The sequence below is a fragment of the Coprinopsis cinerea genome (assembly GCF_000182895.1).
Source record: "Coprinopsis cinerea okayama7#130 chromosome 7 map unlocalized cont3.7, whole genome shotgun sequence".
NCBI lineage: Eukaryota > Fungi > Basidiomycota > Agaricomycetes > Agaricales > Psathyrellaceae > Coprinopsis > Coprinopsis cinerea.
The window spans coordinates 2,046,034-2,058,620 of NW_003307538.1; the positions used below are offsets into that span (position 1 = coordinate 2,046,034).

The 12,587-nt window shown below is 52.0% G+C and overlaps 6 protein-coding genes across 6 annotated transcripts; 2 read left to right on the forward strand and 4 right to left on the reverse strand.

Moving 5' to 3' along the window:
• Positions 1-1,041: 1,041 nt before the first annotated feature.
• CC1G_14874 (L-serine dehydratase) lies at positions 1,042-4,219 on the forward strand (the record flags this gene model as incomplete). Its single annotated transcript, XM_002910851.1, has 19 exons — positions 1,042-1,288; positions 1,346-1,434; positions 1,496-1,518; positions 1,581-1,603; positions 1,672-1,678; positions 1,737-1,774; positions 1,833-2,093; positions 2,153-2,430; positions 2,573-2,611; positions 2,664-2,791; positions 2,857-3,073; positions 3,134-3,280; positions 3,332-3,391; positions 3,439-3,556; positions 3,621-3,728; positions 3,796-3,842; positions 3,895-3,913; positions 3,979-4,115; positions 4,172-4,219. 19 exons carry the CDS (start codon positions 1,042-1,044, stop codon positions 4,217-4,219), a joined length of 2,034 nt encoding a protein of 677 aa, XP_002910897.1.
• A 1,159-nt stretch (positions 4,220-5,378) lies between these two features.
• CC1G_05672 (hypothetical protein) lies at positions 5,379-5,865 on the forward strand (the record flags this gene model as incomplete). Its single annotated transcript, XM_001831549.2, has 3 exons — positions 5,379-5,618; positions 5,672-5,734; positions 5,812-5,865. The coding sequence occupies 3 exons, from the start codon at positions 5,379-5,381 to the stop codon at positions 5,863-5,865; spliced, it is 357 nt and encodes a 118-aa protein (XP_001831601.2).
• A 432-nt stretch (positions 5,866-6,297) lies between these two features.
• Positions 6,298-7,686, reverse strand: CC1G_05673 (hypothetical protein; the record flags this gene model as incomplete). The annotated part of the gene is made up of 4 exons (XM_001831550.2): positions 6,298-7,211; positions 7,280-7,418; positions 7,488-7,523; positions 7,600-7,686. The coding sequence occupies 4 exons, from the start codon at positions 7,684-7,686 to the stop codon at positions 6,298-6,300; spliced, it is 1,176 nt and encodes a 391-aa protein (XP_001831602.2).
• Positions 7,687-8,340: 654 nt separating this feature from the next.
• On the reverse strand, positions 8,341-9,670 carry CC1G_05674 (hypothetical protein; the record flags this gene model as incomplete). The annotated part of the gene is made up of 2 exons (XM_001831551.2): positions 8,341-9,387; positions 9,635-9,670. The coding sequence occupies 2 exons, from the start codon at positions 9,668-9,670 to the stop codon at positions 8,341-8,343; spliced, it is 1,083 nt and encodes a 360-aa protein (XP_001831603.2).
• A 168-nt stretch (positions 9,671-9,838) lies between these two features.
• Positions 9,839-10,823, reverse strand: CC1G_05675 (hypothetical protein; the record flags this gene model as incomplete). The annotated part of the gene is made up of 6 exons (XM_001831552.1): positions 9,839-9,976; positions 10,064-10,110; positions 10,153-10,166; positions 10,223-10,431; positions 10,471-10,634; positions 10,766-10,823. 6 exons carry the CDS (start codon positions 10,821-10,823, stop codon positions 9,839-9,841), a joined length of 630 nt encoding a protein of 209 aa, XP_001831604.1.
• Positions 10,824-11,174: 351 nt separating this feature from the next.
• On the reverse strand, positions 11,175-12,437 carry CC1G_05676 (hypothetical protein; the record flags this gene model as incomplete). Its single annotated transcript, XM_001831553.2, has 6 exons — positions 11,175-11,815; positions 11,871-11,994; positions 12,050-12,088; positions 12,140-12,222; positions 12,291-12,378; positions 12,432-12,437. The coding sequence occupies 6 exons, from the start codon at positions 12,435-12,437 to the stop codon at positions 11,175-11,177; spliced, it is 981 nt and encodes a 326-aa protein (XP_001831605.2).
• Between the last annotated feature and the right edge of the window lie 150 nt (positions 12,438-12,587).

Below are 12,587 nucleotides of genomic sequence, written 5' to 3' on the forward strand. Positions count from 1 at the left end.
CACAATTGGAACGGTCAATCCTAATTTTAATAACGCTTACAGGCATCATCTACAGTGTTGTGTCGTCCCTGCGAGGCCTTCAGGGACGATGTATTTTGCGAGTCACTGCTACCGCGAGCCCTGGTCGATTCGGCAAAACTCATCTTAACCGTGCGATCGCTCGACCGAGATGACTTCTCGACAGTCGTCCCGGTCAACGCAGCGAGCTTGCTCTTGTACCCATCCCGCTCTCCCCGAATGCGGTCCAGCTCCTTCAGGATCTGGCTGTACCCTGCCCGCTGCTTTTCGATCAGCTTCCACAGTTGCGCATTCTGTGCCGAAAGAGAGTTTCGCTCTGCAACCACTGTCTCCAGGGCTGCGGATTTGGGGTCGGACGACGAGGCATGGTGCTTGAGGAGGGATTCGACGGTCACGATGGCTGCAGGTGCGGCGAGCGAGGTTGCGGATGTCGATGTTGTCTGGAGGTGGGTGCTTGAGCTTGAGGTCGAGGTTGAGCTTACCGAGTGCTTCAAGGGCCCTGGAGACGGATTTGATGATTCTGGAAACTGGAACTTGTCACGGTCCCTGGTTGTTCGTGAGGGCGTGCTGTAAATGCTGGACGCTGTGCCGTTAGTGGATGGGGCCATTGCTGCAGATGTGGGCCCCAGGCTCTAAGCGTCTGAGCAGCAGAATTGGATGAAAAGAGAATGTGAAAAAAGGAAAAAAAGGAGAGGCCGGGTGAATAGAGGCAAGGGAAGACGATGAGAGAGAGAATCTGAGGTCAGTTGCCACACAGAGTCATGTGATCCAATCAAACGGCGGGAATACTGATAGCGACCGTCGGGAGACTAACTGTGTGGACGACGGTGACAAGCGCGATAAGCTGCAATGCGGTCCTGCGTCTATTGGCTGGCGAAAGAACGGATCTTGTCTCTAAATACATTACACTTGCTGATACCCTGCCTATTTGCCGTTATTTGACATCATTCCACACAACTCCCGCGTTCCATCCTCCTCCAGCTTGTTCCGCTGCTTGGTCTGCTCTGTCGACACTGTCTGGTTATGCAGCGCCTTCTATCCAGGGCTCACTGTCGTCTTACCGCCCTTTCTAGTGCCACCAAATGGGCCCACTACACCCGCCCGTCGCCACCGGGTCTGCCCCAACGTCCCCGGCACCACCACCAGATCCGGCGTAATGCCCAACTGGCCGCCATCCAACCAGACGAAGTCCCTATTGACTCTGCCCCAGAGCCCCGCCAGCTCCCTGAACACGCTGTCATCTCAACCTTTGACTTGTTCAGCATAGGCGGTTGGTCGAATGTCATCACCCATCCAATCCCGTTGCATTGATACCTTTGCCTGACAGTCGGTCCTTCTTCCTCCCACACGGTGGGTCCTATGAGAGCTGGAAAGATCTTCATCAACGACTTGAAGGAACTCGATCTGCTAGACAAGGTAATTCTACAGGTTCCATCAGCTTCCCGTTGAACTAGACAGCCTCTCATTATGTCAATAGGTCAAGACTATTAAGATCAATCTGTGCGTTGGTTTCTCCGCTCTGCCTACTTGTGTGTCGATCGTCGAGTAACACGTCTCCCTAGCTACGGATCACTTGCAGCAACTGGTATGGAATCCAACTACTGCGCTTCGCGAGTGCCAGTGCTAACCAGAGTTATATTCTTTCGAACCCAGGCAAAGGGCACGTTGACACGCTTTGGCTCGGTCTCTACCAACCCACTGACTTGACCCTTCGATAGACACCACACACCCCAGGCAATCTTACTAGGCTTAGAAGGTGACCACCGCTTCCACTCCCACAGCCAAATAGACAGTGTGTTGACATTTAGGAAAAGGCTCGGATCCAGAGACCATAGACACGACAACTATACCCACTCGCTATGAAGCCATCATCCAGAACAAGACGCTTCTACTCAACGGTCACCACCGCATCGAATACGACATGGACAGAGACATGCTATGGCGCTGGGACATGGTTCTCAAGACCCACCCCAACGGGATGAGATTCAGCGTCTTCGATGCAAACGGCGATCTGTTGGCTACTAACGAGTACTTTAGCGTTGGTGGAGGCTTCGTCGTAAACGACAAGACGAAAGGTAATATAATCTATCAAATGGTCTAGAACCGATGTGTGTACTTAAAATTCCTCTTTTAGTGGACGAGAACCTGTTCTACAAGGGCGTGGACAAGAAGAGGGTACACGGTGCAAGACTGCATCAGTCTTTGCATTCATCTATTGCGTCGACTCCCGAGTCTCCTAGCATTGCTGGCTCCACTCATGCGTCCGCGGGAGCTCCGCCGGCGCCATTCATTCCCCCACAGTTGGAAGTCGGAACTGCAACCGAAACGGAACATGCTCAAGGGGAGATCGACAAGCCTCCTTATCCGTTCGACACGGGTGCCACGCTGTTGGCTTTGACTAAGAAGTATAACGTAGGTTCTTTCATCGTTCAACTAACCTCTTCCTTACGTCGTTTGGCAGATGACAATAGCACAGATTGTACATGATAACGAGGTCTGGACATCCCATGCCTCGTACCCTTCAAAGTGGGACTAACTCGTAAGGACCGTTCAGAAATATTTTGGGTACACAGATGAAGAAATTCACGAGAAGGTACCTACCTTTGGTTGTCCCCTTTTCATTTCAATCCTAACCGGCGCTTCAGTTAATGAGAATCTGGCAAGTTATGGACGAATGTATTCACGCCGGCGTTTCGTCCACCGAACGAACCTTACCTGGTAGATTGGGCGTTAGGCGACGGGCGCCTATGCTTTATCGACGATTGATGAGAGGGTAAGGCACCAAGCCTTTCTCTTCTCTTTCCCGTGCTGACTTCCCTGTTCGTGTAACCACGACAGATTCTACCCTGGTATCTCGACCCCCCAAGTCCAAGCTATAGGTTCTGGGTCTCACCAACACGGCGGTGAGATAGAAGCGCCAGAGGAAAGGTCTCCTATGTCGTCAGCGCCAGAAACAACCAAGCCCTCGAGTACAGGGTCCTCCCAACCCCCGCGAAACTTTGGCGTTCCCCGCGTCGTCGGATCGTTCGACCATGCATTATTGCCCATGCCACCCGTAAGCCCTTTCACACAGAAGCGCATTTAACTGACATATTAACGCGAATCACGTTTGTAGACCAAGACGACGATCCCCGCAGTTGATTTCCTTTCGTGCTATGCGATAGCCGTTAATGAAGTGAACGCTGCCGGTGGGAGGATCGTCACGTCTCCTACCAATGGCGCCGCGGGTGTGATACCTGGTGTCTTGAAGTACATACTCGAGGTCCGTAGCTATCCCTTTTTACTCGTGTCCCGGTACTGATTGCCGGTGTAGTTCGTGAGCGATGACCCGGAGAAGAGTATCAAGACGTTTTTGTTGACTGCTGCTGTAAGGGTATGCCTCTCTTTACCTCAGCCTTCGACTGACCAAGGGCTCTGAAGGCCGTTGGAATGCTTTTCAAACGAGGCAGTACGATCTCCGCTGCTGAAGGAGGATGTCAAGCCGAGGTCGGAGTGGCATGCTCAATGGCGAGTGCTGGGTTTGCTGCGTGTATGGGAGGTGGGTTCAAAATCGTTGTTTGCGGATGGCGTGAAGCTGATGTGATGCATGGTTACTCCTGCAGCTTCGCCGGAGACGGTCTTACAAGTATGTTCTCGAGTTTTCATGGATTTCATTCGGACATTCGTTGACAATGGTTTCGCGATCTCGAAGGCTGCCGAGATTGGTATAGGTTAGTTGCGTGCTGCGTTTCTGGCGAGCTTTCACTTACTGTATATCCCGGGTAGAACATAATCTAGGTTTAACATGCGACCCTATCGATGGCCTTGTCCAAGTTCCCTGTATAGTACGTCGCCATCCTTACTTCCTCCTCCCGAATACTCACGTTTGAAATGTAGGAACGAAACAGTCTTGGAGGTCGGTCTTCGCCCCACCCCGCATGGTTTACCGTGACCAACTGACCTTGCCTTTCTTATTCTTAGCTGTGAAAGCAGTAACAGCGGCCCAACTGTCGATGGCGAGTCATGGCGTTTATAGTGTGACGCTGGACGAGGCGATCGAAGCCATGAGGCTGACTGCGGCTGATATGAGCGTCAAGTATAAGGAGACGAGTCTTTCGGTGAGCCGCATTCTTGACCACCAAATGCCAGCTTGTACTCAGCACCTTCGTTTTAGGGTCTGGCTACGACTGTGAAGATCCCCCTCTCAGTCCCCGCTTGTTAGATTCGACGTTCGGCGGAGGGGAGTGGTGTTAGAAATTATATGAATGATGCGCGCGAGTGGTTAAATGGACACTTTTACGAATGGACTCCTTGGGCTTTGGCGTTGTTTTATCCTTTTATTCCTAGATTTGTTCGAGTTCGATGGCTCCTCTTTTTTTCGTCCTCTTGCCTTCAATTATGATTATCCTGTTATTAACTTTTAGACCTACCCTTTGTACCATAAGTTGGCCCAGAAGCAGATAGGTGTAGAGGTTTGGTTTGGCTTTGGACTTTATAGACACTTATTCGTACAGATTTCCTGAGACTGGAGTAGACTTAATTTCCTTTAGAATACACTTGGTTACATAGTTGCAGTCGGGTTACAAGCGGAGTGGGGAGCTAGAGCTATTTAATATTGGGAACTATACGAGGGAACCGACGGCTGTGACAGGATCGGACGAGCCATTCGTCGAGACTTCGCGGATCCGACATGGCTTCAAGGGAATGGGTCAGCGAGAGCCTCGCATTTCGCGAGGAAAGCGGAGGTATCTCCCGTGATCTTCATCGTTATCATCTGGGCGTCCAAGTACGCCATTTCTGAGTCAATCTCTCACTTCTCTTTCCGCACGTGCATGAGCTGACTGACACTCACCCTCGGGCAGTGTCGCGTCGGACAAAGTTTCAGGGGTTATTGATCCTCAATCGGGTAAGCCCGAGCAGCGCGGATATTCCTGACTCGGATGCCGTCTGATGACGACGTCCTCCGGCCGGCTGGTGCTGTACGCAGTTCTTCTGCAACCATCTCCACCGCTAAGGTTGGTTCCAGCAGAGCTGTACTCAAAGCTAGTTCACTCCAATGCACTCGAAAGGGCAAACCTCAGCTCGTCTCTCTGCACTCAACGTTCCTAGACTGGATTCTGGTTTTTACTTGATTTTTCTCCGCAGTCTCGGCCGCCTCATATGTTCCGGCGCAGTCCAAGCCGAGCAGATTGCTACTCTCTTCCGTTCCGACTGCCCCACTGTGCACTTGCCGACGAGACGCGTCCTAGAGATGGCCAACTGCAAGCTGACCTATAAATGCAGCAGTGCTCTTCCTGGTTCGCTCAATGCAAACTCCCGAGTATCACACCCATTTCCACGGTCGACCTCACCCTTCCCACTTTTATCCTCGACGCTGCAGAATGGGTCCCTCCCGCCTCCTCTGGTTTGGTCTTGGTGCCGGCTTCGCCAGCTGGTGCTGGTTCAGGAAGGAATACCGCGAACACAATGGTGACCGATGGGGGCATTGTCGAAGACCTGTGGTGGCCCCGCCGTCTACCATGACTCCTGTCCAAGGGCTTCAGAACGCTTCCAACACCCCCTCCACTACAGGGATAACACATTACGAAGCCGAGTGGGACCGCGACAAGATTGCGAGCCAGGTTCGTGCATGTCATCTCCATTCATATAGATTCCACTGAACCATACTGCTCAGATGGTAGAGATCACTGAGACAACCCTGGATGGAGTGCTCGCGGCAACTCAGGCCTTGAAGCAAGTACGTTCTAACCATCCCTGTATTCCATTTCCACAGGTTATTAATGTGGTTCCAGAAACTCGCTGAACATCGTGCAGAGCGAGAGCGCGACCGCCAACCACAGCAAAGGTTCCAGGGCCCTGAACACATGAAATGATCATGTCTGCCTGCCCGAGTGAAAGATCCACCACCCCACCTCTTTTCGACGACATTGCATACGTGTAGCATAAATTATTGCATAGTACGACTCTATCCAGGCGCTTTTCTACTTCTCCCTGTCATCCGACTTTTGGAAGATGTTCCAATCTGATGGGCGCTTAATCACTCCACAACGCGTTACAAGGACGGACTTGCGGGGGCTATCTGAAAGTCCATTGAATAAGTTTTGTAAGCCAAATGATTGTGCTTCATATTATGGACCCCTAGGCTATGATTTAAGCGCCCGCATTCAGGAACCCAACTTGGAAGTCGTCGACCTGGGGCTGGGCCGTTGGGGATTCCAAGATACCTTTTAAATTTCCGAAAATCGTCACTCGAGTCTATATATCTGAACGTCTAGATCTCTGCTCATACCAGGTTCCGTTTCATGAAAATGCATGTAGAAGGACTAGCGAAAGTACAGCAGCTACAGAAATCGATGTCGATACCCGCGAGACAGTGTATCCTTCGTTGGACGCATCCGAGTCGTCTAACTCTACTTCTGCTCCGTCCGTTGGTACAAATGTAGCCCCGGACATCGATGTACCAGGAGATGTAATCCTCCGCTGACTCGTCGTAGTGTTCTCTTCGGGAGTGGCTTCGGCGAGAGGACGCTCACCGCGGCTGCCCGCAATCGGTTTCATTCCACCAAACTCAGGAACAGCAGGTAGTGTCTGAGTGATTGTCGTCACGACTGTACTTGTGAACCCAGAGGAAGCGAGCGTGGAGAGTACAACCATAACGGAAGTCGGAGTCGGCGTCAACCTCAGGGGTGTGAGGGTGTGCGTTACGTCCGAGTCTACTGCAGCTTCCTCTTCAAGTTGCTGGTCCTTCGGAACTGTCATGTGTTGAGCATGAGTGGTACCCTGAGGGCTGGGCGAGTCCGGACTCCTTATTGGATGTGCTTCGTCACTGGGGACGATATCTGTGAGTGGAGGGGCGCGTACAGGTATTACGTCAGTATCTAGAGTTGGGACGGGGGCGGGTAAGACCACTCGACCGGGCCCTCTCGAGGGCAATGGATCGATCGGGATTGTCTTCGGGTCCAGCCACATTGCCGGAGGGCTAGGGTATGCCACCTCATTGAGCTCCAGCAAGCACCCATCGGCGTCGTTTTCAGCGATAGATGGAATATCGTCCTCGTCGGAGTGCTCCTCTGCCATCGAGACAAATGCTGAAGTTGGCGTCGGCTCGTAAGAGGCGTCAACGTTGGTCAAGGTCAAGGAAAGAAGGGGAGAAACGATGGTGGGGGAAGGTGCTGGCTCTGGAACTGCAAATACGATTGATGACAAGTCCAAGGCTGGCAGTGGAAGTGGCGAGCACGTTGTCAGTTCGCTGGAAAGAGGGGCAGGAGCAATGGAGTTTTACCGTCGATGGACTCGTTCCAAGCTTGCAACAGTAACTCTGTGTCGTCGCTACAGTCGAGGCTCTGTGTGGAGCACCTCGCGCAGGTCTCCAGGCTCCATGCAGCCAAATTGCTGCAGAGACATGTTGAAGTTGTGCACATCTGAGGGTTAGGTTCCGTTGCATACGTTAACGGATGTGAATATCGCAAAGATGCAGGGAGAAGCCTTACCTCTGCCAACTTTCGTATCGCAAAGCTTGCAAGATCCTGGTGTGCACTGGGTTTGGCCAAGAAACCTTCAGTAACGTGCTGCGTGTACAAGGCAAGCGAATTTGTAACGTACCTCTTGACGTGCAACAGAGTCTTTTGACTTCCCCATAACCAATGAGACAGTAAGCAATAGCACAAGCTCTCGTACTCCAGGCCTCATCGTCAAAGCAAAGGGGAGAACCTGAAACGTGGGCTGTGGCGTTGAAATAACCATAAGCGCGCCACCGAAATGATATATATTTGGCTTCATACTGTAACCGAATGGTTAAGTACTAGCTAGAAACGGTGTCCGATATTCAAACCATCTTCAACGCTATCATCTCCGGAATAATGCTGTGAGGGCGAAGTGACGTTTTCCCAAGAGTCCAAGACATGTGACGGGCACTTAACTCAGTGACGGGAGCTTCAGAAACGGTGATGAAGTAACCATGTTAGTATCTCGTGTGATACCATCATGAAAGTACCGTATGCCATGCGGCTACTTAGCGATAGATACACCCTCAGTGGAGGCCAATGGAACTTTGCACCGGTTCACAGTTTCACAGATCATTCAATACAAAGGTGTGACAACATACGCCACGGATCTAAATGGCCATCGTACGCGTGTACCCGTCGGTTATCCTGCCTCCTGTCGTCGACCTAAATCTCCTGTGAAAGTACGCAAAGAAGGCGATCGATGGTTGTTTAAGCGCCCGCGTCTTTTAGCCAAGACTTGGGTATTGATGGATTTCAGAACTTCTTTGAATTTCCCTTCGTGTCAACCTAAGAAGTACTATACTGTACATATCAGTCTCTACCCATACCAAAGTCTGTCTCATGAAAGTGCGTGTAAAATGATAAACAAAAATGCAACGGCCACAGGACTTGATATCCTCGAAATACTATATCTTCCCCTGGACGCATCCGACTCGTCCGAGTCCAGTTTTGTTCCGGCTGTTGGAACAGACGCTGACGTCGCAGAAGATCCAGATCTGCGTTGACTGATAGCGCTATCTTCCATCGGGGTCTCTGCTACGGCGGGGCGCGTATTAGGTCGCAGGGGCCTCTCGACCCGGCTGCTCGCAATTTGCACCATTTCACCAGAACCGGGATCCGCAGGTAGTGTCCGAACGATCGTTGTCAGCACTGTACTTGTGAGCCCGGAGGATGTGATCGTGGACACCACGACCATGGAAGCCGGAGTCGGCGTCAGCCTAAGTGTGGGCGTGTACGTCGTATCCGAGTCTGCCACCGTCTCTGGTTCGTCCCCCGTTACCACCGTGGCTTGGGCCTGAGGGGTGCCGGAGCTGCGAGAGGCAGAACCCGTCGTTGGAGGTGCTCCGTCTGTGATGAAGGTGACCGTGAGTAGGGCGCGTGCAGGTGTCTGCGCAGGACCTGGAGTCGTAGATGAGGTGGGTAAAATCACTCGACCAGCTCCTCTCGAGGGTGGCAGAGTTGTCCCCGAGCCAGGCGATGGTTCCCGAGGGGCGGGTTGCAATATCTCCTTGAGTTCCAATGAGCACTCATCAGCGACATCTTCATCGGCAGGGTGAATGTCATCGTCATCTGAATTCACACCCGCCGCCGAGGTAAATACTGACGGTGGTGCTGCAGTTGCAGCACCATAGGCATCAACGTTGGTCGTGGTTGAAGCAGAATAGGTAGCAGCCAGGGTGGTGGAAGGTGGTTCTAGTTCTGGAACCGTAAACGATAATGGCGAGTTGATATTAGGGTTGGAGCAAATACTATTGAAGACTGGGAGAAGCAACGTCGTTAGAGTGCTGGCAAAGAGTAGGAAGGCGGGACTACCATCTATGGCCTCGTTCCAGGCCTGGATCAAGAGCTTCCCGTCGCCGTCACAGTCTAAGCCTTCAGTGGAACACTTCACGCATGTTTCCAAAGTTTGTACGGAAAAAGATGTGCAGAGACAAGACGGGCAAATCTGGGACGTTTTCCGTTTCATAGGTTCTAAGATGTGATTGCCTCGGTGGTACAGGGGAAAGTCTTACCTCTGCTATTTGCCGCATCGTAAAGCACGATTCAGAGCACTGGATTTAGGGAGAAGCGTTCAGTCAGTGACTCTGCTGGCAGATCACGGTCCTGCGCACCGCGAATGATACACAACGTACCTCTTGACGTGCGGCGAGGTTTATGGGTGTAGCCATAACCAATGGAATGGCAAGCAACAGCGTCGCTTCCAGTGTTATGGTCCTCATACGAATGGTATGGAGAAGAGTCTAACGTGAAAAGTGGGTTGTGGCGTTGAGCAATTGTCAATCATGACCGTCATCGAGATGATTTATATCTTCCCCTGGCTTGATATGACCGAATGATTATCTCCCGCTAGTAACGACAGCCGACAACCAGACAATCATCAGCGCTATCGTCTCCCGAATACACAGTACATGTGGAAGTGAGGTGACATTGTCCCAAGCATCCAAGAAATGCCGTGAATCGATGGGCGCTGGGCGCTTAACGCAGTCGCCCGAGCTTCGGAAAAGGGAGTCGAGTCACCTTGTTAGTGTCTCCTTCCATGATAATGTCAAGAAAGCGCTTACTACAGGGTGGCCCAGTCGATGCGCCCTCAGTCGAGACCAGAGTGCCACTGCAACGTTTCAAAGTATGATAACATATCAAGTATTCGTACAGTGCTTCAGAAACCTACGCGGCGACGTCTCTTGAAAGCACATGCTCAGAAATTAAGGCTGACTGCTCACATCACAGCTCCAAGTACGAGCACAGCAACTGAGACACCGCGGAGGACATCACTACTGTGAGAACGAAGAAAACTAGACGAATGGTTCTCTGGTCCACTTGTCAGGAGCCTTCTCGGTTTCTGCACTTTACCACCACCAGGTGCTAGGGGCACGCCGCCATCAGAGGGAGGTTCGGCGCCTCCACCGGTAGGTGGCACAGGCACATCAGACTAGCCACCTAAAGTTCCCGCTGGGGGACTTCCGCCAACAACGCTCGTAGGGTCTAAGGTATCTGATTCTGGGGGCGAAGGCGGAGGACGGGCATTTGGCATTCCCGGTGACACCAGTGTTCCCGTCGGCGAGATCTCTCGCAACGTTATAGCAGGGGAAGGCGTACGAGTGACTTCAGTCGTTGCCCGTGGTGTATGTCCATCTACAAAATTTTGTTTCACTCGCCACCTGTGATTGACGTTCAAACAGAAAATGGGGTTTTGTTCCTTGAAGAAATGGAGATCATTAGTCTCCCAGCGGTGCGGTGAGCTATCGAGGAGACACTGTACTGACCTCGTGTTTGGGAACTTGAAGCCACAGGAAGGATGGCGCTTAACAGAACCAAGTTCATCATCAGTGCTCTGTTAGGCTAGTGAGTGATGGGTGCAACCAGGAGCGAGCAACTGCGGCAAAGGCTCGGAACCACAGAAGGGTCCCGTCCGCGGTTCTTTGCACATGGTAGGTCCTTCCCCAAATACCTTTAAGTGTACTTATCATGTGTTCTCATGCCATAAGCCCCGGGCAGCTCGTATCCGTTTCAAAAGAAGTCTGCCATGGTATCGATTTAGAGGTTGGTGGCTCGAGACGGTCGAGTCCAAAGTTGTGTTAGAACGGACCGAGAAGCGAGAAGGGCTGTTGACTTATCTCATACGCATACCATTCGAAGCAAGAGTACTTAACAGGTAGCATGGGCGCCTGGAGATTACGAATGCCATTGGAAGAGGGAGACTGACACAGATGCCCCTAGTAGAGAAAAAAGTGTAGAGATGACGACGGCCTGGGATGGCGTGTGTAGTGCGCTTGAATTCGAGCTTTCTGATGGACCGGCATTGCCTGCTACCGGTTGAGCAATGGGCCTTCCTGTCGGTCCTAGAGATAATTGGTTTGGTCCTCCAGTCCTGGAAGGTTCGTCGGAATGGGTATGGTGAGGGGTCGGAGCGGGTGCAGGAGTAGGCGGGGACTGGATGACATCCTTGTCGTCTTGAACTGCGGATGCATCGGTGACTAAAGCAGGGTTCGAATAGGGCTCTTCGACGGTGATAATCGAAATCTGAGGCTCCTCAGCGGGTAGCTCTATCCTGCCCAACCCCCTGGACGGCGTCGGGACTGATGTAGCATCACCATCCCAAGTGGTTGGTTGAGGTAGGCGACTGGGGAGAACCACCTGTCCCAGTCCTCTGGAGCAGGAACCAACGAGGATATAATCGTCATCCAGTACGACAACCGGGGTCGAGTCGTTTTCAGAGGTGGGTTTTGTAATCAGTGGTATTGGGTCGGTAGTTGCAGTTGGCGTCGTAAAAGCGATGGGTGATGTAGGAGGTGCAGCGCAAATTCCGTTGAATACTGTACGACCGGTCAGGGGAAGGGGGAGGAGTAGGGGAAAGTCCAGTTAACTCACAGTCGATGACTTTGTCCCAAACGTCATATTGCCGCTCGTTACACCCCTGACTTTGGCACATGGCGCAAAGCTGCAGGCTTTCGGCGTATGGAGGCGTGCACAAACAATTAGTCGTATCGCATATCTGGTGAGAGACGTTTGAGCTCGTTATTCCAATCAAGGGTGGTCACTAATCAGACCTGAACTGCTTCACCGATAGCTGCACATTGTTCCGTGCACTGTCTGCACGTTAGTACGAACCAGCAAGTCCAGTGTCTCGTAGGACATACGTCACTCAACTGCCGAGTAACAGCCTGTATCAGCTTGGGATGAAGATGGCTGACTTTCTCTGCCGCCACGACATTTCCTGTTCCTGTCGTCCAGCCAAGGTGTCAGAATACGGACCCAGGTAGAGCCTGCCTTGAATATATGTCTACACACCGCAGCCTGAAACTATCCATGCGACAAGCGCCAGGTAGGTACCATGTCTCATCGTCGGGAGGAGCAGCTTGTAAGGACCATCCAAAGGCTACGTCGACTTGTTCAGAGGACAGATCTAGAGTACGCTTGCGTCGGGCGAACAGTCATGGTTGAGGACGAATTTGCGATGCCCATGATACCGTCAACGCTCAATTTTGACCGCGTGGACCGCCCAACGTCCGACGTCCATGATTGATCACATCAAATGGTGAGATAGGGGCTTTAGATACCTTTGGGGGGATGGGCGCTTATGCCTTT